We start from the raw sequence: 26533 nt of genomic DNA, 5'->3' as shown, positions 1-26533 counted from the left end.
GGAAAATGCCAAGAGGCTCTGGTTTTGCTCAATGAGACCAAATGAAGCTTCAGCCCTTCCATGTGTCTACCCCATTCCTGTCTACCTCATCTGCCCCGTGCCCCCTCAGATATGCCAGGTGGGACTTTTAGGCGGTCGAGTTACCTGAGTACAAGGGTGAGAGATGCCTCACAGGACCTCCCCATCTACTTCCACCCCCAGATTTGACTTCAGTTTACTGCTGATCTTTAAGCAAGTATGGGATACTGTGAGGGGACAGGGAAGAATGAAGGGGCTAGGGGTGGGAAGAGACGTGTAAATGCAAATGTGAACCCAAAGCAGAGCAGGCCAGGCTGGCAAGCAGAGTGCTTTGGGCATGCCCGGGAAGGGGCAGGGAATGAGGATCTGCCCATGGAGAGGAGATAAATTGCCTCTTGGTTGAGTGGATAGCAAGCTCAGAGGACACAGGCTTGCACCAGCACTAGTCAGAAGTGGTCTAGGGGCTACCCTGGTCAACATGGTGAAACCCCGTCTCTACTGAAAATACAAATATTAGCCAGGTGTGGTGGCACACACCTGTAATCCCAGCTACTCAGGAGGCTGAGGCAGGAGAATCGCTTGAACCCAGGAAGCAGAGGTTGCAGTGAGCGGAGATCGCACCACTGCACTGCAGCCTGGGTGACAGAGCAAGACTCTGTCTCAAAAGAAAAAAAAAAAAAAAAAAGACGTGGTCAAGGGTGCAGGTGTGGGGTTGGAGTGCTGGAGAGCTAACACTGCCAGGTTTTTATGATCCCCAGAACTTATTCCTAGAAACCTCACTGTAACCAAAGTCGCTTGAGTTCTAAGACAATATAGGAAAGAACAAAATCAGTCTAGCTTTCATAATCTTGAGATACTGTATTTATATGTGATGTCATTATCTTGAGAAGGTCTACAGGCCAGCTCAATAATGTTAGGTTTTCATTAAAATGTGTTTAAAGCAAAAATTCTTCCAGTGCAACATTTTATCATTTTATCTCCCTCATCTCCCATCACCAAACAGCTCATATCCTATGGCAGGCTATAGGGATATTAGCCAAAGTGATATACAGTCAGGGTGACCGTTGCCCAAGTGTGAAAGTGTTTATCCTTGGAGTTCTCCTTGTAAGTTCCCTCCCTGAATGGGGGTCTCAGTGAAGGGCAGATACTACCTCTCCATAATACTGAAAATAACAATAGCCAAAAGAAAGATCACAATGACTAGCATGTACTGCTAACTTATTATTTGTCAGGCAAGGTGTATTATCCGACATCCAACAATCTGAGAATGTAGAAACTCATTCACATTTTATGAGGCTCACTGAGGTGACATAAGCCACCTTTGCACACACATATAAAGGGGTGGGGCTGTGAATCAGTCTGGGCCTGATTTCTCAGCTAAATCCAGAGACTCCAGATGTCCTGGAACCAAGGACAGCACACGGTTACTCCCCCTTGTGCAGAATCAATGGACCCAACACATATTAAAATGCATAAACTTTACACTTTAACTGGAAGAAAGATAAAGGCAAGCATTTGAGAACAATAGGGAATGCAGGTTATAGCACCAGCTGCCTCTCTTTAGTTGATGGAGAAATATTATATAGGTCCTTGCTACCAGAGGTTCTTGAACCAGCAGGATCAGCATCACATGGGCGTTTGTAAGGAATGCTAGTTCCCAGGCCCCACCCAGACTCCCTGAATCAGAAGACACATTTTAACAAGATCCCTGGGTGTTTTGTATGCTCATTAAAGTTTGAGACTTGCTGGTATGGAGAGGGCTGCAGCATTTTAAAAGAAGGAGGTTAACACATTTGCCTCCAGACCTCCACTGCTTAGTCTGAGAGTGAGAATAGCTTCCCTAATTCCTAATAAAGACCTCACCAGTAGCCTCGAAGTCCAGGCTTAAAATATTGGATTTTATCCTGTAAGTATTGGCCAGCTATCATTGCCTTGGAGAAAGTCAAATAGCTTAAGTTGCTCTGCGACTACTTTAGAATTCAGGAGACACACGGATGCCTACCTGGGCCAAGTTTAACACAGTAGCAGAAGTATACATGGTGCTATATTGAGCACATGCCCCTCAAAGGCATTCTCAATGTGTTTCCTTAAAAGACTCTGGTTGAACATGTAAGTTTGTACTTCTAGTGCAGCAATAGGTTATGTATATCAAATTTGCCAGTCAAGTAAAGATGAATTGGTCAGATCTTAGCGGATTTCAATTTTTGAGCATAGGCCCATAAGTCCTCAGTTTCTGGAACTTGTTCCAGTCAAGGACACGTCACCCGCTCTGTGTCTTACCTAGCCATGAACCTACAGCCTGCATCATGCTCTGCCAACCCCAACGATGCCAGTGGGGTTGCCACGTGTGGATTCCACCCCACTTCTATCCATTCCTAAAGAGGAGAGGGATGAGGGAGGACCATCCCTTTGCCCTGATTGTCCCGTGGGGCTGCTTTTCAGATAGCCTAAGAGTTCAGAGAGCTCGCTCCCTCCGCCCTCACCTCCCTGCCTGTGTCACCTCCTTCTGCCATGCCGCCGCCGCCTCTGACTTGGATAGGTTGTGGCTATTGTTTTTACTCTGCCCACTAGAATTCAGCTGTTGGGCCCACAAAGGTACACAGGCTTTGCAGAAGGCAGAAGCGCCAGTAATCATTTGCTTATATGTGCCTGTGGGTGCACCTAAGCCTCTGTGACTCAGCCCCTTGGTGCCTTCGGGTATGTTTCTATGGTGGGATTTCGGTTGAATGTTGCCCGAATGTTGCCCCAGACAGAGGAGCCCAGAGATGCATGTTTCTGGCCCACACTCAAGCAGACCAGGTTTTAGCCAAGGTGGCTTCCTCTGGCCAGGTTTTAAACCTTGTCTAGAAGGGGCGATAATGGAATTGCTGATGCACCACTCTTTTAGGAAGGGCCAGATTGGTGTGCAGGGCCTGGGGTGGAGCAGGTGTTTCCATCCTCTTGCCCAGGTAATATGAGCCACTTATTAAGGCAGAAGAGATTTTTGCCTTTCTCATCCTGGTCTGAATCTCAGAGTGCAAACAGTATCATATCATCTTCTACATGTCATGTTGAATATTTACTTAATGTTTAATGCACTACACAAAGCATATCGTATCATTTTTAAAGCAACCATAAGAGGTGGAGTTATTTATCAACTGCATTTAAAGATGGAGAAACTTAAACACAGAGAGGTAATGAGTGACTGATCCACTTAGAACAGTTTCTGACATGCAAGTGTAAACTAAGTATTATCACTGGATGGGGGTATGGGGATCCTCAGGGAAGTGCCTGCAGTGCTCTCTGCCCTCTGGTTTCTTCCTTACAATGGAATATGGTAGACCCTCCCTTACAGGGTCCTGGGAGGCCTCAATGAGAACTCAGTGAAAGGGGCATAGCACAGTGCCTGACCCAAAGGAAGGACCAAACTGAACGTCAGTTTCATGTAGGAAGTGGCAGATCCAAGCCAAAAGCTGGATGAGTCCACCCCTGTGTTCCTCACCCTGGCTCTGAAACACAAGACTCACCCCACCACGAATGGAACAAAGGCCATGGGCCACCAGGGAAACCTGCTGTGGGGCCAGGCTTTGCAGATCCCAAAGGAACTTGGGTAGATAGAAGAGATGGGGAGAGGCCACTGCTGAGGGGGCTGGAGAGTGACTGCCTGGAAGCTGGCCCTGCCTTGAGGAACAGCCTTGCCTCTGCCTGTGTTCCAGGTGCGAGTGTGTCCCTGGCTACAGCGGGAAGTTCTGTGAGACAGACAATGATGACTGCGTGGCCCACAAGTGCCGCCACGGAGCCCAATGCATGGACACAATCAATGGCTACACATGCACCTGCCCCCAGGGCTTCAGGTAAGGCAGCAGGGCACCTCAGGAAAGAGACAGCCTGGGCCAGGTGGCAGGGGCTGGGGCTGACTGGCTAAGGTGGCCAGGGTGGAGACTCAGGCCCAGGTGGCCGTAGCCCTGGTTCTGGGTGATGCCTTTATTCCCCTGACACCTTTGCAGTCCTTACATGTCCACGTGAGGAAAATAGAGCAGGTATTGGTGATCCCACACTGTAGATGGGAGAAGAGCTACTTGTGGCAACTCCACATGAAAGCCGGACTTAGGTTCAGCTCATGTAATGTCATGCTTGGGTAGGATTCCATCTAATGGAAGATGCCACCGTCTTGAAGCCCAGCTTGCAGGGTGGAGGTAACCATATGGCCATACTGGCCAGAATCTTCTTTCTAGGCTGGAGAATAAACATGATGGTTCCTCAGTGGTAACCTCTATTTTACTTCTGTTGCTATGAATTTGGCTACTCTAGATGCTTTATATAAATGGCCACATACAGCATTTGTCCTTTATCGGGCTTATTTCATTTAGTATATCATGTGCTCAAGATTCATCCATGCTGTAGGGTATGTCAGAATTCCCTTTGTTTTTACTGCTGAACAATGTTCCATTGGACGGATGAGCCACATTTTGTTTGTTCATTCATCTTTCCAAGGGTGGGAATGTGCTCTTTTAAGAAATCACCCCCAGGCAATTCTGATGACACTGAAATTTAGGGACCTCTACTCTAGTCCAACTCCATGATTTTATTTCTTGGAGCCGGAGTCTTGCTCTGTTCCACAGGCTGAACTTGCACTCCTGTGCTCAAGCAATCTGCCCCTGTAACTGGGATTACAGGCTAATGCCACCATGGCTACCCCAACTCTCTTAAAAATGGGAAATGTGGGACTTAGAGAAGGAAAAGGTCTTGCCCCGGTTAGTGGCAGGGCTGGAACTAGCCCCTAGAACTAACTAGTGTTATTTCCCATCTCACTCTGCCTCTCTCCTCGAGGTTCTTTGGCCTGAGTAACTGTGATTGTCTCCTCTCGGCCATTCTCCTATCTCCCTCCCCATTCTCTCCCGCCTTCCAGTGGACCCTTCTGCGAGCACCCCCCGCCCATGGTCCTGCTGCAGACCAGCCCGTGCGACCAATATGAGTGCCAGAACGGGGCCCAGTGCATCGTGGTGCAGCAGGAGCCCACCTGCCGCTGCCCACCAGGCTTCGCCGGCCCCAGATGTGAGAAGCTTATCACCGTCAACTTCGTGGGCAAGGACTCCTATGTGGAACTGGCCTCTGCCAAGGTCCGACCTCAGGCCAACATCTCCCTACAGGTGTGTCCCGCCCTGCCCTGCCCTTGGAAGGACCTCAACATGTCCCCAAGCTCTGATTTGTTCAGAAAATTGCTGGAATGCCCCATCTTAGCAGTAAAGCACCATCAGGGACAACACTCAGCTTGAGGACACCTGGACCAACTCATCCAGAGAGTTCTATAGATAACTCCTGACCAGCTCTTGCTGCAAACTGCAGCCCCCACTTCCAGCCTCATTCACTCAATCCTCCAGAAAATATGCATTCAACTATTGTACGCCAGACGCTGTGCTGCGGAATTGGAATTCAGTTCAAGACAGACAAAACCCCTTGTCTGAGGCCCATCCACTAATCCAAGAATCTCATTCCGGGTGACTGGCTATGAATGCAACTTCTGAAACCAGCAATTTTCAGCCTTGGCAATACTTTAGAATCACCTTGAGAACTTAAATTATCTTTGGCCAGGTGTGGTGGTTCACGCCTGTAATCCCAACACTTAGGGAGGCTGAGGCGGGTGGATCACTTGAGGTCAGGAGTTCGAGACCAACCTGGTCAACATGGTGAAACCCAGTCCTACTAAAAATACAAAAATTAGCAGGGTGTGGTGGTGCATGCCTGTAACCCCAGCTCTTGGGAGGCTGAGACATGAGAATCACTTAAACCTGGGAGGCAGAGGTTGCAGTAAGCCGAGGTCATGCCACTGCACTCCAGCCTGGGCAACAGGGCAGGACTCTGTCTCAAAAAATAAATAAATAAATAATAAAATTATATTTGCCTGGGCCGCACCTGCAAGGTCTGGGGTAAAGTCTAGACACTGGAATTTTTTTTTTTTTTTTTAATTCCCCAGATGACTCTTAGCATAGTGCCCGGTTCCTAGCACACACTGAATTAATTATCATTGTTAGCATTTTCTGTGTAACTCTTATTAGCCAGGCGCAGTGGCTCATGCCTACAATCCCAGCGCTTTGGGAGGCCAAGGCAGGTGAATTACTTTAGGTTGGGAGTTCAATACCAGCCTGGTCAACATGGTGAAATCCTGTCTCTACTAAAAATACAAAAATTAGCAGGGTGTGGTGGTCCGTACCTGTAATCCCAGCTACTCAGGAGGCTGAGGCACCAGAAATGCTTGAACCCAGGAAGCAGAGACTGCGGTAAGCCAAGACTGTGCCATTGCACTCCAGCCTGGGCCAAGATTCCACCTCAAAAACAAAAATAACAAACAAACAAAAAAACCTTATTATTCTACTTTATACAGAGAAACCAAAGAAGGGCCTAAACTTGGGCAGGATCACATTTTGCACCAGAGGGAGAGGGCAGATTAGAGTTCGGGCGTCCTGACATACATAAATGTATGAACACAGTGGTGCACAGTAGGCACTCAGTAAAAATGTGTTGAACTGGTTTGCTCAGTCAGCACTTGCTGAGGTGTAAGCTGAGGCCTTACCTTCTGGGGATTTACTGACTAGACGGAGGAGGAAAGATGGAGTGAATTTAGACGCAGCACAGATTCAGAAGCTGCTGCCTGGAAGAGGGCTCTGTGAGATGGGCAGGGGAGGTTCAGTCTCAGGTAAGCCCTTACTAACACGCCCTGGCTGCTTTCTCCAGGTGGCCACTGACAAGGACAACGGCATCCTTCTCTACAAAGGAGACAATGACCCCCTGGCACTGGAGCTGTACCAGGGCCACGTGCGGCTGGTCTATGACAGCCTGAGTTCCCCTCCAACCACAGTGTACAGGTAAGGGCCTCTCTCCTTCCTGACCCGCTGTGTGTTTCCCCGAATCCTTCTGTCTCTGGGCCTGCAACTCAGAAGGGGGATTCAGGAGAACTCGGGTGTCCCTTCTCCCCGCCCCTACCATGCACATGCGCGCACACACACTTCCTCCTCTCTGAGTGGAGGGTGGGAGGGAGAAAGGCGTGTCGGAGGAAGAGGCAGAGGAAGGCAGGCCCGGAGGAGAGGTGACACCTCATCACCATAAGATAAACAGGCAGCTAGCTACTGTGCGGGAGTGCGCACTGCAGTGGGGACGAGGCTGCTTAATGAGGTGCCCTTTTCGAAATGTCATCTTAATCTTTTATTAGTTTAAGAAAGACAACGGGACAATTAGCATGCAACTCAAGGGGAAGAAACTCAAGGGCACTGAGGGAGCAGGGCCACCCCTTAGGTGACTTTCAAACCGTTCTGAAGGGCAGCTTTTCCTAAACTTCAGCCTCTCCAGCAGCCACCCTGGCTTGTGTGTGACGGACTTTCACTTCAGATGCTGCCATACAGCAACTTGCGACTGCTCACTTTTTTTTTTTTTTTGAGATGGAGTCTTGTTCTCTTGCCCAGGCTGGAGTGCAACTGAGCAATCTTGGCTCCTGCAACCTCTGTCTCCCAGATTCAAGCAATTCTCCTGCCTCAGCCTCCCTAGTAACTAGGATTAATTACAGATTCATGCCACCATGCCTGGCTAATTTTTCTATTATGCCTGGCTCTTTTTTCTATTTTTAGTAGAGATGGGGTTTCACCATGTTGGCCAGGCTGGTCTTGAACTCCTGATCTCAGGTGATCCACCCACCTCAGCCTCCCAAAGTGCTGGGATTACAGGTGTGAGCCACTGCACCCAGCCAACCGCTCACTTTTTGCATATAGCTGCTCCTTAAGGAATGATCATCTGGGGAATCACAGATATGCTAGTTGGATATGTTAGATTTTTTTCCCCTTCTCAGTAAAATAAATACTAAATATTACAATAAAAATTATTTTAGTTATATTTTTATAATAGTTATAAGAATGACTACTAAAAGTTAAAAATGTCTGTGTTACACCTAAAATCATGTCAAACTACCAGTAGAAGGAGACCCAAACCTTAGGGAAGACACAGTACAAAAGAGAGGCCACACTGTCCCCTCAGAGGCAAGAGCACATTTCATAGGGATTGGTGAAGAGCTGCAACTTTCAGACATTTTTTTTTTCCCCTGCTAACTAAATCTTTTCTTCCATTAAAATCTTATATTGAACTTAAGAATCATAAATACTTAGAAGCAAAACCAGCCTGCAGGATTGAAGCAAAGATCCCCCTCCACACACGCTGTTGTCAAGGCCCCTGATAAATGATCCAACAAACCCAATTTGAAAGCCATTGGTTAAAACCAGTGGTTCTCAAAGTGTGGTCCCCGAGGCAGCAGCACCAGCGTCACCTGTGGACATGATAGAAACACACACTTTCAGACTCTACCCCAGAACGACTGAATCCAAAACCCTAGGGGTTGGCCCCAACACACCTGTGCTTCAGAGAGCCTTCCAGGTGATTCTAACGCACACGTCTAAGAAACACCAGTTTCCACAGGAAATCTTCCTGCAGAAGGAGCGGTCTGAGTTGAGCCTTGAAGAAAGGGAAGAACTTGTGAGAGCAGAGAGAACAGGTGGACAAGCCATGCTGGGAGGTCGGCAAAGACAGACGAGGGGCAAGGAAAAGGGTGTTGAGCAGAGCAGAAGGCTCCCGGTGGAAGGTGGATAAAGACCAAGCAGGTTAGGACAGTTGGGCACAGTGGACACCAGAAGAAAGAGCTCACCCTAGTGGTCTCCCTAGAGCCTGGACCGCCTAACATCGATGTCCCTGGAGCCGTGGGTCCTGGCCAAGTGGCGAGGACAGAGAGCCAAAGAGGCAGGGCCAGGGCAGCCTGTGAAGCATTTGCTATCTCATAAATCCAGATGTGAACAAGTGATTCAGCCTCTTTGGGCCTCAGTTTTCCCCCCTCCCCCTTCCCATTTGTAATGTGAGCAATAGCAGGATATACCTCTTAGGGCGGTCACTGAGGGTGGAAATAACACTGGAGGAAGTGCTTGGCAAATTAAGGCTTTACACAGACATGTCGAGGACAGAAGGTTAAAGCCAGGCTTCCAGAAGCAGCTGAGCCCTGCCCTGAGCTGGGGGCCTTCCCAAGCAGAGCCCAGCCTTTGCCATCAGGGCTGGTGATTTGGTAAAGGGTTGGTGTGGCTGGTAGGAGTGTCGCAGCATTGTGCTGAGTTATGAAATGGAAGGTCAGAGAGTTGCTGTCCAGAAGCTGCTGTCAGGGAGCCGTGAGTTGGAGCAGGTAGGTGGCCCTGGAGAGACACCAGGCTCTGTCTTAGCCATAGGGAAACCCAGCTAAGAATGCCCTGACACTCCTGGCCTAGATCTTCATGCTGAGCCTGTAACAGATCTTTAGTATCCTTCATTCAGTTTGCAATCCTCAGGGGCCCAAGGCTCTAGCAATTCCATATTAAAATGGTTTTGCTTCCAAACACTTTTCCCTGAGGCAGCCCTGTTTCTGTTCCCAGTAGTACACTCTCGCTCATTCCACATCTGTCAGGCCCCACGTTTGGGCCAGACCCTGGGCTAGGTAAAGTGCAGGGGCCACAGAGCTAAACACACACAGTCCAGGGAGGAAGACACACATATCAACAAGCAGTGGCTGCGCAGCAGAATCAGCTCATGCTCACTGGAGGCCCTGGGGTCATGCTACAGGAACACCAAGGGTGAAGCAAAGATTTTTTTGTTTTTGGGATTTTTGTTGGAGATAGTGTCTCACTGTGTCACCCAGGTTGGAGTGCAGTGGCGTGATCACAGCTCCCTGCAATCTCCACCTCCCAGCCTCAAGTGATCCTACCTCAGCCTCCTGAGTAGCCGGGACTACAGGTGTGCATCACAACATCTAATTTTTGGTTTTTTTTTCTGGAAGAGACAGTGTTTTGTCATGTTGCTCAGGCTGGTCTTGAACTCCTGGGCTGAAGCAGTCTGCCCACCTTGGCCTCCCAAAGTGCTGGGATTACAGGCATGAGCCACTGTGCCCACCAGGAGCAAATATTTTTGCTTGGAGGACCTTGGAGGAGGAGGAGGTGGTGTTTGAGCTGAGACATGACCTGTGCCTCAAAAGCATTTTCTCAGGCTGAGTAGCGAGGAAGCCCTGGGGAGGAAGAGGCCCCATCAGCCTGCATGGAAGTCACATGGGAGGGCTGGGGTTAATGGAGGGCACAGGCTGAGCCGACCAGCAGCTGAGGGGACCAGGAGGCCAGTCCAGCCACAAAAAATGAGATCGCTTCCTCAGCATCAGTGCAATAACCTCTAGCCACCCAGGAAGGCCACCTTGGCCTCAGGGCCGGAGCCAGGGAACCCAACCAAAGCTGTTCTAATCGGGAATTGGCAGCTTTTGGCCCACTAAGGCCCACTGACCAGCTTCAGAGTGAGGATGGCAGCCTGGGTTCCCAGCAGGGACCTGCAGGCCAGATTCCATGGTCTCCATTCTGTCCATGCCTGATGTTATTCATCTGCACAGCTGTAATCACAAATGGTGACGAGGGAACATGAAGATTCTATTCCAGGCCCCAGGGCAAATATACAGAAAAGCCCACCTGAGCCCCTCCTTGCCCCAGAATGGGGACAGACTTCACTGTTCCTTGGCACTGAGACTTGTGAGAAGGCCAGACTCACCTGCCAGCAAGGCCAAATGGCCACATAGGTAACAGACATGGGGAAAATGGGCTGTAGTCCCCATAAGAAGTGGTGGGGGCTGCAGTAGCCTAGAGGGTGGAGCCCCATCCAGAGGAGTGGCTGACCTCAGCTCCAGCAGACGCTGCCATGTGGGAATGCAGATTATCAAGAGAAGCGGGACCAGCGGGGTTTCTATGTCAGATATCTAAGTTTTTGAATGTTAGCCACTTTAAAACACCGCGTGGGTGAGCTCTTTGAATGCAACGCAGTGCGTGCTCTCCGAGTCTTGATTTCTACAATCCTATCCACTGCCGAGGCCTTGGTCTCATTGGAGCCTCACTCCTGTTTTAGGCATGAGAAGTCTCATGTTAGAAGCCCAGTAAGTGGCAGAACTAGGATTGAAATCCGGGTCAGTTTTCCACCCAAACCAGCTCTCCCCCCGTGCAGGCTCCGGGACATGAAGGACAGAGACAAGAGAGAGTGTAGGCTGTGCTGCAGCAGTAGGGGGTTGCTGCAAGGGCCTGAGGTCTCTGCTTGCTGCCTATCCGAAATCCCAGGAACTCTTTGTTACTGTGAGGTTCTATCGCCACCTAGTGGTCACAACTCAGCATTCAGGTTAGAGCAACCAGCACCTAGAGGAACAGCAAACCTTTCCTCCCTCAAGTCCCTTAAGACTCCAGGCTGAGCACCTTAAGTCTCTGAGCCTTAAGTCTCTTATTTGAAAAATGGAGGAAAAAGTGTACCTCCTTCCTGGGGGTTGTTAGGGTTAAATAAAAGAATGCAAGTGAACTGCTTAGCATAGGGTAGCAAAATGCCTGGCCTCTGCTAAGAGATTAACACGTATCCACCATTATTATTAAAAGCAAAAGAAAGCCAGGCATTGTGGCTCATACCTGTAACCCCAGCATTCTTGGAAGCCAAGGCATGAGGATCACCTGAGCCCAGGAGTTTGAGAGCATCCTGGGCAACATAGTGAGACTCCATCTATGCAAAAAATAAAAAATTACCCAAGCATAGTAGTATACACATATGGCCCTAGCCACTTGAGAGGCTGAGGCAGGAGGATCACTTGAACCCTGGAGGTCAAGGCTGCAGTGAGCTGTGATTGCACCACTGCACTGCAGTCTGGGTGAGAGAACAAGACCTGATCTCAAAAATAAATAAATAAAAGCAAAGGCAAAAAGGCCACAAGGTCACCCTGCCCAATGCCTGTGGTCATGCCAGTTCCAGGCAGGATGCATCCAGCCCCGCCCTGACAACTCCAGAGCTTTCCACCTCCCACTTGGCACCAGTCCAGTCTGGCCCAGCAGATAATAAGGAAGGCCCTCAGAGCCCCTTCTCTGCCCTGAAATCCTTAGATATCTCTCCAGGAGACTAATTACTGAGGCTTGGGACCACTATATTTCTTTTAGCGTGAACCTTAGGTTACTGTTTTTTCCATTTTTTTCTCTACTTTTGTCACAGTAGAGCCATTTTCCCATTATTTTGTTTTCAAAGACTAAGATTTAATGATTTTTTTTTTTTTTTTTTTTTTTTTTTTTGAGACGGAGTCTTGCTGGAGTGCAGTGGCGCTATCTCGGCTCACTGCAAGCTCCGCCTCCCGGGTTCCCGCCATTCTCCTGCCACAGCCTCCCGAGTAGCTGGGACTACAGGCGCCCGCCACGGCGCCCGGCTTTTTTTTTTGTATTTTTAGTAAAGATGGGGTTTCACCATGGTCTCGATTTCCTGACCTTCTGATCCGCCCGCCTCAGCCTCCCAAAGTGCTGGGATTACAGGCATGAGCCACCGCGCCCGGCTACTTTTTTGTATTTTTAGTAGAGATGGGGTTTCACTATGTTGGCCAGGCTGGTGAACTCGTAATCTGCCTGCCTTGGCCTCCCAAATCCTCGACAGGGATTTGTCAGGGAGAATTCAAGGATGTAATCCCAAAGTGCTGGCATTACAGGCGTGAGCTACTGTGCCCAGCCACGATTTTTTTTTTTTTTTTTTTTGAGAGAAGTAGAAATGGAGGCATCCTGACTTAAGGATGCTGCTGGTAAAAAGCCAGAGCCTTTAGCACTGCCTACCCTGAACCTCCAGGGACCCAGTTTGAAAAACACTGGCTTCAGCCATTATATCCAAGAGACCTGTTAACCCATGAGGACCTACTGGCATAGATAACGTTATGGGAGGTTTGGATTTGGAAGCAATCCTGACTTGGAACCTCAGTTCCAGCACTTCTTAGGAGTGTGGCCTCCATCAGGTTACTTAGCTTCCTTCCCTAAAATGGGACTCACAAGAGTCCCCTCCTAGGAAATGGGAATGAGCCAGTGGGAGTATAGAGAGACTCAAAGCCCTGGGTGGCTGTAAGGTTGTGAAATCCATAGGCAGGCTCTTCCAGGGCTTACTAACCCACTCCCCCACCCCAGTGGCTGCCACGCCCAGCTCCAGCAAGCCCAGAGTAAGGTCGAGGAGTCATCATTTCCACCTTTCACTGAGCACTTGCTAGGTGTCGCTGGCCACGTATTGCCCATTAAAACCAGTGTAGGGCCAGGCATGGTGGCTCACGCCTATAATCCCAACACTTTGGGAGGTCGAGGCAGGAGGATCACTTGAGGTCAGGAGTTCAAGAACAGCCTGGCCAACATGGCAAAACCGCGTCTCTACTAAAAATACAAAAATTAGCCGGGGATGGTGGTGGGCACCTGTAATCCCAGCTATTCGGGAGGCTGAGGCAGGAAAATTGCTTGAACCTGGGAGGTGGAGGTTGCAGTGAGCTGAGATCGTGCCAATGCACTCCAGCCTGGGCAACAGAGCGAGACTCCATCTCAAAAAAACAACAAACAAAATGCAGTGTAGGCCAGGTGCAGTGACCTGTAACCCCAGCACTTTGGGAGGCCAAGGCGGGAGGATCACTTGAGCCCGAAGTTCAAGGCTGCAGTGAGCGACGATTGCACCCCTGCATCCATCCTGGGCAACAGAGTAAGACCCTGTCTCTTACTACAAACAACAACCAAAAAAAAAAAAAACCAATGTTGTCAAATGAATATAAAACTCATTGAAGAGAAGCAGAAACAGGGGCTGACAGAAGTGGTGTGACTTGCCCAGGGTCCCTCAGCTGGCAGACCCAGTGTGATTCCAGATCTCTCCACAAAGCATGACCTGGCTGAAGGCTATACCTGGAGCCTACCTAGGACTCGCCCACGGGGGCATCAGATGAGGCCCTCCAGGAAGCCCAGCGCTGGGGCACTGCAGAACCCAGCACTCTGTCTAGGGCAGAAGCCAGTGACCACATAGCCCTCTCTGATCTGTGACTGCTGCCAGACCACTGTCTCCAGGCCGGGTACCCCTGGAGGCCATACACTAGCACCTGGGATGGCAGGAAGGGGAGAAGGAGTTGGGCCTGGAGCCAGCTGCCAGGCAGGAGCAGGTGGTGTGTGTTCACTGTGTCTGTGTGTGTGTCTATAATGGGAAAACAGCTGCCCTGACTCCCTGAATCGTAATGTTGGAAGCGAATGCCTGAGCTGCAGCCTCTTGACGGCTCCCTTTCTGACAGGTGGCTGCCCAGCATCTGTTGACACACCTCCAGGGTGGTGAGCTCATTTGCATCCATACAGCAACCATTTCTAGGACGCTGTGGGATACACCTGCATATTTTTGCATGTGTTGTTGGAAAACTGTGTGAGGGCTCAAGGTCACAAGTTTATGGTCTCTGCACAGGGCCCTCTTCCCTCCCCTTCCTGCTTTTGCCAGCCCATCATCCATAGGATCACAGGCCTCTGCCTTGCCCTCAGCTTGCAACTTGGAGCAGCTGGAGGCTTCTGAAATAGAAATAGCTCTACCTTCGTAGGGCTTTTTGAATCCCCATCACAAAACCAGATTCCTCGGTGGACTCTTTTACCCACCACTCCACCTCCCACTATCCTATCTCTTGGCTAGACCTTACATTGATACGTTGTCATTTGATTCACAGGAAAGGCTAAGGAAAGTGGAATGGAAGTTTTGTGAGTGCAGTTACTCTATCTTCCCTGTTTGTCACTGATCCATAGCACTCAGGACGACGTGGCCCATAGCAGACACTTGGTGGGTGGGTGGATGAAGGGTAGATGAAGGATGGATGGATGTGATGGAATGAATGGATGAAGAGGGTAGATAAATAAGTAGGTGGGTGGGTGGAGAGATGGCTAGGTGAATGGATGGAGAGAAGGGTGGATGGGTGAATAGGTAGAATAGATGGGAAGGAAGCATGGGTGGTTGAATGGATGGGTGGATATTGGATGAATGAGTGGGAAGAGAAATTTCCCAATGGATTTGAGTGGGTCCTGGGCTCCTGCATGTCCTCTGCCATCACTTTCTCCCAGGGATCAGCACTAGAGCAGGGATTACTAGCTTTGCAGGCAATGGTACTTGTTAGTCTTCTAAATAACACTAAAATAACTGCTCACATTTTCCCAGTAATTGACAAAGTGCTTTTTTGTTTTTTGTTTTTTGTTTTTAAGAAATAGGGGTTGTGCTGTTTCCCAGGCTGAACTCGAACACCTAGGCTCAAGTGGTCTTCCTGCCTCAACCTCCCAGCTTGTCAAGTAGCTAGTGATACAGGCACACGCCACCATGCCTCGTTACAAAGCACTTTCATGTACCCTCTCTAATTTGAACATCACGATAGTTCTGTGAGGTTATTATTCCCGTTTTACAGAGGAGGAAACTGAGACTGGGATGTTCTGTTCCTATGATTGGTTATGGTTCCATCCAGCAGGAAGGGGCTAGAATGGACTGTTTTCTTCACAATACCCCAATTTAGCCTGTCTTCTCCCAAGCATTTCTCTTGCCTTTTTGGCTGCTGAAATTTCTAAATCTGAGTTAGTCACTGAAACAGTCCCCTGCCTAGATAATCAGTGCCACCCCCTGCCGGGATCCTCATGTTGGAGCCAACAGGGATTTGTCAGGGAGAATTGAAGGAGAGAGGGATCCTCCTCATGTATCCCTGATACCTGAATAGATAAGACAGAGCTCAGTCTACTCCTCAGAGAGCTTCAGGGAAGGAAGCGGTGTCACATTCCCCTCCTCCCATCATGTCCCACCACTGTTCCCTCCCAGCCCCTGCCGAGGGTAGAGCACTGGAAAGAGCAGAATTTGGGATTCAAAAGTGTTGCCTACAAATTCTGTCTTTTGCCTGTACTAGCTGGGTGACTTCAGGTAAATCACTTAACCTCTCTGGGCCTTGGTGTCTTCATCTGTGAAATAGAATATCTGGCACCCACTTCATAGAATTTTTGTAAGGTTCAAATAATAAGTGAAGCACTTAGCACCACGTCTGGCTCATCTGGGCCCTCGGTGAGTGGCTGCTGGCCCTGTTAGAGGCAGCATGGGGAAATGGGATGTGCAGACTGAATATCCCATAACCAGCCGGGCATGGTGGTTCATGCCTGTAATCCCAGCAGTTTGGGAGGCTGAGGCGAGTGGATCACTTGAGGTCAGGAGTTCAAGACCAGCCTGGCCAACATGGTGAAAACCCCATCTCTACTAAAAACATGAAATTAGCTGTGTGTGGTGGCATGAGCCTGTAATCCCAGCTACTTAGGAGGCTGAGCAGGAGAATTGCTTGAACCCAGGAGGCGGAGGTTGCAGTGAGCCAAGATTGTGCCACTGCACTCCAGCCTGGGTGACAGAGCGAGACTCCGTCTCAAAAAAAAAAAAAAAAATAACGGGGCGGGGCGGGACCGCACCTGCAGTTCCAGCTACTCGGGAGGCTGAGGCAGGAGAATTGCTTGAACCCAGGAGGCGGAGGTTGCAGTGAGCCAAGATTGTGCCACTGCACTCCAGCCTGGGTGACAGAGTGAGACTACATCTCAAAAAAAAAAAAAAGTGAATATAACCAAAACTTTTGGAACCCAAAGTGTTGAATGACTTGCATTATGCTGGTTCAGCATCTCTAATGACTTGCATTATGCTGGTTCAGCATCTCTAATCTGAAAATCTGAAATCCAATATCCTCCAATGAGCATTTCCTTCAAGCATCATGTGGGCACTCAAAAAGTGTGAGCTTTTCAGATTAGCGACATTTGACCTGGACGGCAGTTCAAATCCTTGCTCTATCACTTACCAACTATGGTGCCTTAGGTAAATTCCTTAGCCTCCCTGAGCTACTGTTTCCTCATTTCTGAAGTAGAGATAACACACTTACCTGAAGGGGTGGCCTTCCCCTCCACACCTGTGGGCGTTTCTCATTAGGTGGAACAAGAGACTTGAGAAAAGAAATGAGACACAAAGTATAGAGAAAGAAAAAGTGGGCCCAGGGGACCAGCGCTCAGCATACAGAGGACCCATGCCAGCATGGGTCTCTGAGTTCCCTCAGTATTTATTGATCATTATTTTTACCATTTTAGAAAAAGGGAAGTGGCAGGATAATAGTATCATTGTAGGGAGAATGTCAGCAGTAAGATATATGAATAAAGATCTCTGTGACGTGAATAAGTTTAAGGAAAAGTGCTGTGCCTTAATATGCATAGGCAAACATCTCCATAAACCTTTTTAGTGCATAAAGAGCAGCACTGCCGCTAGCACGTCCCACCTTCAGCCCTAAGGCGGTTTTCTCCTTTCTCAGTAAACAGCACATACAATCGGGTTTTACACTGAGATGTTCCATTGCCCAGGGATGGGCAGGAGACAGATGCTTTTCTCTATCTCAACTACCAAGAGGCCTTCTTTCCTCTTATGCTAGTCCTCATCAGCACAGACCCTTCACGGGTGTCAGGCTGGGGGACGATCAGGTCTTTCCCTTCCCACGAGGCCATATTTCAGACTATCACTGGGGAGAAATCTTGGACAACACCTAGCTTTCCTAGATAGAGGTCCCTGTGACCTTTGGCAGTAGACATGTCCCTGGATACTTGAGATTAAGAGAATGGTGATGACTTTTCCCAAGCATACTGCCTTCAGGCACTTGTTTAACAAAGCACACCCTGCACAGCCCAAAATCCGTTAAACCTTGAGTCACCACAGCACATGTCTCTTGCAAGGACAAGGTTGGGGGTAGGTCACAGATTAACAGCATCTCAAACACAGAACAAAATGGAGTCTCTTATGTCTGCTTCTTTCTATATAGACACAGTAACAGTCTGATCTCTCTTTCCCCCACACTTACCTAGCACGAGTATTATAAGGCACTATTTCCCCAAACGTGGCATGCATACCACTGGTGGTACATGAGGTTACTTTAGGGGGCACAATAGCAAACTGCTGAAATTTTAACTGTGAGTTTTTTTTATATGTACTAAAAAAATATAAAAATCACATCAGAACTATTTTTTAGAACAATGCTAACCTTTATCCTTACTGATATTTAAGGGGGAAATTGGGCAATTGAAAAGAACAAGTGTGTTGAGTAAATAGTGGTCGAAGGCAGCATGCAGATAGAGCAGGAATTGAGAAGGTGGTCTATGAATGGAGTTTGCTTAACTCTATGAAATAATAGAAAAGGATGCAAATAATGATAGCCAAATGCAATACCTGACCCTAGACTAAATCTCGGACGGGAAGGAAATAAATGCTGTAAAGGACATTATTGGGTCCAATGCAGAATTGGAATCGATAATAGACTGGATAACAGTGTGGTATCCATGTTAAATTCACCGAAGCTGACAACTGCACTGTGCTTATGTAAGAGAATATCTCTGTCCTTAGGAAATGCACACTGAGGTATCTAAGGATAAAGGGCTGTGATGTATGTAACTTACCTTTAAATGGTTCAGAAATGTGTGTGCACGTATATACAATGCAGAGAAAAAACCATAAGCACATTGGAGTAAAAAGCAATAGGAGAAACTGGGTAATAAGCGTCTTCTGTACTGTTTTTGTTTTTACAACTTATGTAAGTTTAAAGTTATTTCCAAATAAAAAGTAAAACAAACTATAAGCAATGCAGGTCAAGTCCACAGCCCAGGGCCCAGCCATGGAAGGCACTTAGTGAACTCTCCGGCTTTCTCCTCTTCTCTACTGGCCAGCGTGGAGACAGTGAATGATGGGCAGTTTCACAGTGTGGAGCTGGTGATGTTAAACCAGACCCTGAACCTGGTAGTGGACAAAGGAACTCCCAAGAGCCTGGGGAAGCTCCAGAAGCAGCCAGCCGTGGGCATCAACAGCCCCCTCTACCTTGGAGGTAATGCTCTCTTTCCCTACCACCTCTACCTCCCTCTGGCCCTCTGTGCTCCAGTTCCGAAACCCAGGCCACTGCCAAAGCCAATCACGGAAGGCTTCCTGGAGGAAGGGACAACGAAGCTGATCTCTAAAAGGGTGAATAAGCACTAGCCAGGCCATGGAGAAAAGAGAATTTAGGACAGGTGCTTGGAAAGGAAAGAGAACAGGACTCCTGGAAACTACACGTTGTGACGGGGAGGGGTGAGAAGGGGGAGTCTAGGCTCTGCTGAAGTCTGCCGGCATCAGGTCACATTCCCTCTGCTCTGCCACCTCCTCAAACCCTGGGAGGTTCGATTAATGAATGTAGAAGAACAAGTTTGAGATGAAAATCAAAGGCCAAAAATGGAAGTAGGCCAGGTGCAGTGGCTCACACCTGTAATCCCAACACTTCGGGAGGTTGAGGTCGGAGGATCGCTTGAGCCCAGGAGTTGAGACCAGCCTAGGCAACACAGTGAGACATCATCTCTACAAAAATATTTAAATTAGCTGGGCACAGTAGTGAGCACCCGTAGTCCCAGCTCCTTGGGAAGGTGAGGCGGGGGATCGCTTGAGCCTGGGAGTTTGGGGCTGCAGTGAGCCATGATTGTGCTACTGCCCTCCAACCTGGGTCACAGAATGAGATCTTGTCTTTAAAACAACAGCAACAATGACAACAAAACACAAAAAAGTAGCCATCAGTTTGGCAGAGTCTGGGCCTGAAATGCAGCCCCTGCACCAATAGTTCTCAAAGGGCTAAATGTAAAAAAAGCTACCAGAACTGCTTGTTCAATCCTAAGATTCCCGAGACTTTACCCAGAGTCCACCTGCAGAGACCAGCACGGGCCCAGGAGAGGACATTGTTAACGGGCGGTTCAGACACACGGAGGCCAGGGAAAGCTCTGGGCCGAGGGCAGCCCCAGAAGGGACACCACTTATCCCTGGAGGAGGACCGTGCCCTGTGCCCCACCTGCAGCCAGAACAGAACTGAATGCCCTGCTTCCAGGCTAGTCCCAGGCTCTCAACTGTAGAAGGTAGGCAGGGAACGGTATAGAAGGGGAACGAAAATACCAATTATGGAAAAGCAAATTAAGTCTTTACTAACAGTCTCTTAAAGACCCTGAGAAGAGGGGTACACAGCCTATAAGGCAGCAAACTGGTCTAAAAACCCTGAACCCTAAAGTTTCATTGATGAAGCAACTCCCCAAAACCTTATCTTCTCTCCTCAGCTGTAGCTCGCCTGTCCTGGGTTCTCTTGTGAGGCCTGGATCAAAGGGCCGAGGAGCCTGGTGGGGACAGCTGGTTATTTGGTGCACTTGCCTATGCAGGGGGGATGGTCCCCTCAGTTTAGCCAGTGGGGTCATAGGGCAATGGGTGACCAGATCATCTCATTTTTTCTAGGGAAGTCCAATATACAAATTTTTATGGGAAATTTTCTAATATTACATATTGGCAACAAATTCACGTTTTCTTAAGGAGTCCCAGTGCAGGACCAAAGATGCATGTCCCTGTGTGGACGAGGTTCCAGGTTTTGGCCCGTTAACCTCATTTGAACAGCAGAGGCCCAGAGTTCTAGCCGTGAATGTGTGAAAAGCGCTTTCTCTGAGGACAGCAGGGTGGCAGGGGAGGGTCTTCAGGCCACTGTCCTGGCTCCTTTCCCACAGGCATCCCCACCTCCACCGGCCTCTCTGCCTTGCGCCAGGGCACGGACCGGCCTCTAGGCGGCTTCCACGGATGCATCCACGAGGTGCGCATCAACAATGAGCTGCAGGACTTCAAGGCCCTCCCGCCACAGTCCCTGGGGGTGTCACCAGGCTGCAAGTCCTGCACCGTGTGCAAGCACGGCCTGTGTCGCTCCGTGGAGAAGGACAGCGTGGTGTGTGAGTGCCACCCGGGCTGGACCGGCCCGCTCTGCGACCAGGAGGCCCGGGACCCCTGCCTTGGCCACAGGTCAGTGTCCCAGGAGCCCTGGCTGTATGCTTGGGCTCCCAGCACAGCCTCAATCCCCACCCCACCTGAGAAATAGGCACTACTGGAGGCTGGAGGAGTTGCAGTCAGACCGCAGATAGAATCTGTGGAAGTGTAACTGCTTCAGAGGTCAAGAGACTGAGCTTACAGGTCTGAGCAGCAAGACCTGGTTGGAGGGATCAGCATAAGAGGGCCCTGCTCAAAACACTCGTCTCTGCCAGGTGGCCCTTAGAACCTGTCCAGAGCCACAGTGAGCCCCCGCTGTCTCCGTGGGATTTAGAAAAAGGCGCCCGTGTGGGCAGACTCAGCCTGTGCAAGGCATGAGGTGTATGTAACCACACATCAAACCACATTTAATAGTTTAAGCAACTACTCATTCAACCAAGATTTACTGAGGTCCTACTATGTGACAGGCATCATGCTAAATATAGGAAACCCAGTACTGTCAGTGTTAAGAAACCTGAATCAGCCAAAACTAACACCAGAGCCAACACTGGAAATGTGGTTGGCTAAACCAGTCAGGAAATGATCTTTTGAATCAGGAATAAGGGACAGCTATAAAGGGTTTGAGGTTCTTGTGTTGCTCTTGAGCATATGTGTGTGTGTGTTTGACTCTATAATATGGATCCTGGCTCTGCATGTCACTCCAATAGGGGCAGTGATGCGTCATGATTCAGAATATAGGCTTTACCTTCATTTTTTCCCACAGGTGAAATGTGCTGCGTAGGAGCAGCAGACAAGAGGTTGTGATGGAAATTCAGAGCAATACTGGGTGTAAAGCACTTAACACAATTCCTGGTACATAGCCAGGGGTACCTGCTGGTAGTAGTGGGGTGGTAGTAATTCTTATTTAAGATGGTAAAGCAATTAAAATGTTTAGAGAATGGCTAGATTCTTTCAAGCAATTGTTTGCTACTTGGCTGCATGGGGTGTGTGTGTAAATCAGCAAGCCAGCCTCTGCTGTGGTGACAGCTCACACTGGGTGACACTCGCAGGCTTCTGGCTGGTTGGCCAGGGAAAGCAAGGTGGTTAAGAAAAGAGATGCTCAGCCTAGGAAATGGAGAAAGCTATTAGACTGTACTCAGCTCTGGGTCCCCTGGTCCCTGGCTGGGTGGACAGAGGGAGTCCTCAGCAGCACCAACTCTGATCCAGTTCACTTCTCATCCTCCTCTCTGCCCCTAGCTGCAACCATGGAAAATGTGTAGCAACCGGGACCTCATACATGTGCAAGTGTGCCGAGGGCTATGGAGGGGCCTTGTGTAACAACAAGAATGACTCTGCCAATGCCTGCTCAGCCTTCAAGTGTCACCATGGGCAGTGCCACATCTCAGACCAAGGGGAGCCCTACTGCCTGTGCCAGCCCGGCTTTAGCGGCGAGCACTGCCAACAAGGTGGGTCTACTGTGCCTGTGGGAGGGAGGAAGTGGGGGTCAGAGTTGGACTTCATATCCAGATCACCTCAGTTCCAGTTCTGGCTGTGCCACTTAAAGGCTGCATGACCTTGGTTCGGTCACTTTGTGAGCCTCAATTCCCTCAACTTGAAAATGGAGGCAATGCTACACCTTCCTGTATCAGTTATCTAGTGCTGCAGAACAAGTTAGTCCCAAACCATAGCAGCTCGAAACCACAAAAAACATTGTTTTAGCCCACATTTTTCCTGTGAGTTGGGAATTCAGAAAGAGCCTAGCTGGGATCTCTTGGGGTTGCATTCGACACAGCCAGGGCTGCAGTTCTCTGTAAGCTAATCCGAGGCAGCAGGATCTGCTTCCAATGTGCTGCACTCCCATGGTGCTGGGTGTTGGTGGGAGGTCCCAGTTCTGCCCTGCAGCTCTGCATGAGTCACTACATAGGCTCTTTGACGGTCCTTGCGCCAGGGCAGCTGGCATGTCCCAGAGTGAACAGTCCAGGACAGAGCAAGCCACATGTCTTATATGACCTACAATTGGAAGTCACTCATGCCGTCATTTCCAACACACTGCATTGTTACGTCAGTCAGGTGCATTCAGTGAAGGAGGGGACCACATAAAGGGCATCAGTACCAGAAGGAGGTAGTCACTGGGGGCAATCTTGGAGGCTGGCTACTGTGCTTCCTTATAGGGTTGTTGGAAGGAGTACGTGAGATGGAAAGTCAGAAGCAACATTGTCACGATGGAGGCCAAGCTGTCATTTAGAATCTGCATGACCTTGACCAGCCTGGCCAACATGGTGAAACCCTGTCTCTACTAAAAATACAAAAGTTAGCTGGGCATCATGGTGGTTGCCTGTAATCCCAGCTATTCTGGAGGCTAAGGCAAGAGAATCATTTGAACCCGGGAGGCGGAGGTTACAGTCAGCCAAGATCAACCTGGGTGACAGAGTGAGACCCTGTCTCAAATCTGCATGGCGTTGAGCAGCATACTTGTGATTCACTTCCTCATCTAGATAGGGCCAGGAGTGGTGGCTCACACCTGGAATCCTAGCATTTTGGGAGGCCGAGGTGCAAGGATCGCATGAGCTCAGGAGCTTGAAGCTGCCATGAATGTACCACTGCACTCCAGCCCAGGTGACAGAGACAGAGAAATAGACCCTGTCTCCGAGAAAAAAACAAAAGTGCAGATAACTCATACTGCCAAAGTTAAGATTCTCAAGCATGGACTTTTTAGATTCTCAAGCATGGACTTTTTAAAGATGAAACAAGTATAGAAAATGGTCCTCAGTGGACCTCTGCAGGGAGAACACATGAGTAGTCTAGATGGTTCTTTTCTCTTTTCCAGCTGTTGGCCCTTGAGATGCCATGCCTTCAAAACTAATGAAACCCTAACCACTCAGCATGGCCCCCTGACATTGACCAGCACCACTGACATCACCTGGGAGTCACTTAGAAACGCAGGCTCCCAGGCCCCACCCCAGCCCTTTTGAGTCAGAACCTACGTTTTGCAATGATTCGCATATGTATCCAAGCAGAGGACATCGCTCCACAGCCTCCATCCAACCCTCCTGCCCTTACTGGGTCAGCAGAAGCCAGTTCTTTGGTCTGACCTAGTCAGAACCATCAAATTACTCATCTCAGTTAGTGGCCCCTTTATCATGTAATTTTGAGGTGAGCTCAACAAAGGTAAATTATATTAATATTAAAATAGTTGTCTTACCTTGGGGAGTCTTTCTCCTGCATGGACACTGAGAAGTTTTGCTCCCTGCCGCCAGGATCCCAGGCAGTCCACCCCATCCCTTGAGGACTTTTCCACATTTTATACCTATACGAAATACTATTCTTAACCAAAACTCATTTTTAAAATGTTATTAAATAACTTATTTTGAAATAATTTCAGACTTATAGAAAAACCGTCAGGGCAGTATAAACAGCTTAATCCTTTCCCCTCAGTCATTAGCATGTTGCCCCATCTACACTCCCCTTCTCTCCCCATGTTACACATATGCACAGTCATTAACCTCTTTCTAATCCTTTTAACAATCTCATAATTTTAAAGACTTTTAAGAACACCTGAAGCTTCAAAAGGCATAAAGCCCTTTCTCCTTCACAATCTCCTCTGATGCTCGTAACAGCCTGGGAATTGCTGGAAGGACAGGAAAACGTGTTACCATTTTTCAGACATGGAAACTGCGACTTGCTTGTCAAGGGTCAAGAGTCACGGCTCCCTTCCTCAAGTGCCTTGCTGCAGACATTCTCCCACTGTAGTGAGGACAGTAGAGGGGTGGAAATGAAAAGGTGGGTCAGGGTCCCGAGTGTTTAAGCAGATACAAGGGTGCCCTTTCCCGCACTACAGTTATTTCTAGGCCTTCTGGAAAAGCTCATCCCAAAGCCTCATTAACACCTGCTTCTTATTCAGATACCAACTCCGGCTCATTTCCTAGAGAAGCCTCCCTGGCCCCGGGCCAGGTCAAATGCCTTTTGCATACAAATGTCTTATAGCACACAAAAACATATACTGTATGTTCTTGTATGAACATCTTCCCTTTCTTTATAGCATCTACCTCAGTTTCTTATTAAATATATTCACTTAAATAGTATCTAGACTCTAGGTTGAGAGAGACAGACTACTGGGAGTGGTGACTGGGGCAAACTGCCCCATCTAAAGCACTCAGCTTCAGCCATCATTGCAGCACAGGGTTGCAGGCTCAGCTCTGCCAGACCTCCTGGTTTTCAAGGAAGGCAGAAATCCAGATTTTCAGGTGAAATCTCCTGCTTTTTTAATGTTGGCATTTAATTAATTTTTAGGCATATGTAGGGTAATCAAAATTGGTCTGGGGACAGGATTTGGCCCACAGTCTACCAGTTTGCTTCATCTAGTTTTAGTTTTGACTTTAAGTTTCTTGAAGGAAGGGACAAGCCTGTTTTTGTCATCTTTATATCCTCAGGGCTTAGGTGTAAGCCTAGCAGAGAGCCTGGTACAGGAAAGGTACCTGTTTGTAAAACAGATGGGTGGACAGAGGGGAGGGTGGGCAGATGGATGAGTGAATACATTCTTATGGTCTTCAGAGCACAAGTATTTCAAAGCAGCCTACCTGGGAACTGCTCACGGTCCTGCTGGCCGCCTAGACCACCAATGCCCTGACTTTTATGCCCTCTGCAGAGAATCCGTGCCTGGGACAAGTAGTCCGAGAGGTGATCCGCCGCCAGAAAGGTTATGCATCATGTGCCACAGCCTCCAAGGTGCCCATCATGGAATGTCATGGGGGCTGCGGGCCCCAGTGCTGCCAGCCCACCCGCAGCAAGCGACGGAAATACGTCTTCCAGTGCACGGATGGCTCCTCATTTGTAGAAGAGGTGGAGAGACACTTAGAGTGCGGCTGCCTCGGGTGTTCCTAAGCCCTTGCCCGCCTGCCTGCCACCTCTCGGACTCCAGCTTGGTGGGGTTGGGACAGCCGTGTGGAACCCCCTGGTGATTCAGCATGAAGGATATGAAGCTGGAGAGGAAGCTAAAGAAGAAGAGAATATTAAGTATATTGTAAAATAAACAAAAAAATAGAACTTATTTTTATTATGGAAAGTGACTATTTTCATCTTTTATTATATAAATATATCACACCATCTGAGTATATGTACCATATAGTGAGTTATTTTTACCAAGTTTTGTGTTGTATTTGTTGTGTTTTTATAAACAGCTGTTTAAAAGTTTAAGAAAAAAAAGACTAATAAAAATGCTTTAAAACAAAAGGATAAGAATAAAGAATGATAGCCTGAGGAAGGAGGAAGACATTTTCATGTTTATGAAACGTTATGTCGGCAGTAAACCAAGAGCTGCTCATTGAGATCAGAAAAAGGAATAAGAGGAAGAGAGAGAAGGAAAAGATCTTTGCTTCTTGTTTTTTAACTCCCTTTTTTTTTCCTCCCCTAAAATTATCCAGCTTTTCGGAGTCCTGGATGTCAGTGCCCAAGATGCCCAGTTCTTCCAGGAAAAGCTGCTGAGCCCTGGCCTTCTCAGTCTCACTGCCACTCAAAAATATTGCTGTCCCTGTCTGTCCCAGACCCCCCTTCAGGGTCTGAACCCACTGGGGGACACCTCTTCTCCTTCCCGGCTGGCCCTGGCTTCCAATCGAGGACTGACTATTGAAATCTGCTGCAGGTTTCATCTGGACCTCTTACCAAATTTTAAAACAGCTGCTATTTTTCCTGCTCCTCCCCAGGAGAGGGGTCTTCCTAGAGGAGGTGAGGGAAGAGAATATCATGCTGTCTCCTCAGGACCCATGCACTGACCCCCTCTCCTCCTTCCAGGTAATTTTTCATTGGAATGTATCCCAGGAGAGAAGGTAGCCCTTCTGGGAAGCAGAAGACTGGGAGCCAAGCCTGCCCACAGCACTAGTAGATGTCCAACTCTGGAAGGTTCTTGGAGGCTCTT

The 26533-nt window shown here is 48.7% G+C and overlaps 1 protein-coding gene across 1 annotated transcript in view; it reads left to right on the top strand.

Annotated features, from left to right (window-relative positions):
- Nucleotides 1-25882, top strand: part of SLIT3 (slit homolog 3 (Drosophila)) — a gene marked incomplete at its 5' end in the record, with an annotated part of 639532 nt that extends 613650 nt beyond the window's left edge. The window contains 7 exons of the mRNA XM_011947828.1: nucleotides 3714-3851; nucleotides 4907-5147; nucleotides 6730-6860; nucleotides 18561-18715; nucleotides 20394-20679; nucleotides 21880-22088; nucleotides 25268-25882. Of these exons, the coding sequence (XP_011803218.1) occupies nucleotides 3714-3851; nucleotides 4907-5147; nucleotides 6730-6860; nucleotides 18561-18715; nucleotides 20394-20679; nucleotides 21880-22088; nucleotides 25268-25503 (1396 nt within the window). The remainder of the gene's footprint in view (nucleotides 1-3713; nucleotides 3852-4906; nucleotides 5148-6729; nucleotides 6861-18560; nucleotides 18716-20393; nucleotides 20680-21879; nucleotides 22089-25267) is intronic.
- Nucleotides 25883-26533: the final 651 nt, after the last annotated feature.

The sequence above is a fragment of the Colobus angolensis genome, unplaced genomic scaffold, assembly GCF_000951035.1.
Source record: "Colobus angolensis palliatus isolate OR3802 unplaced genomic scaffold, Cang.pa_1.0 Scaffold27, whole genome shotgun sequence".
Taxonomy (NCBI): Eukaryota; Metazoa; Chordata; class Mammalia; order Primates; family Cercopithecidae; genus Colobus; species Colobus angolensis.
The sequence above is the reverse complement of the archived record's forward strand: the minus strand, read 5'-3'. Positions and strand labels throughout refer to the sequence as shown.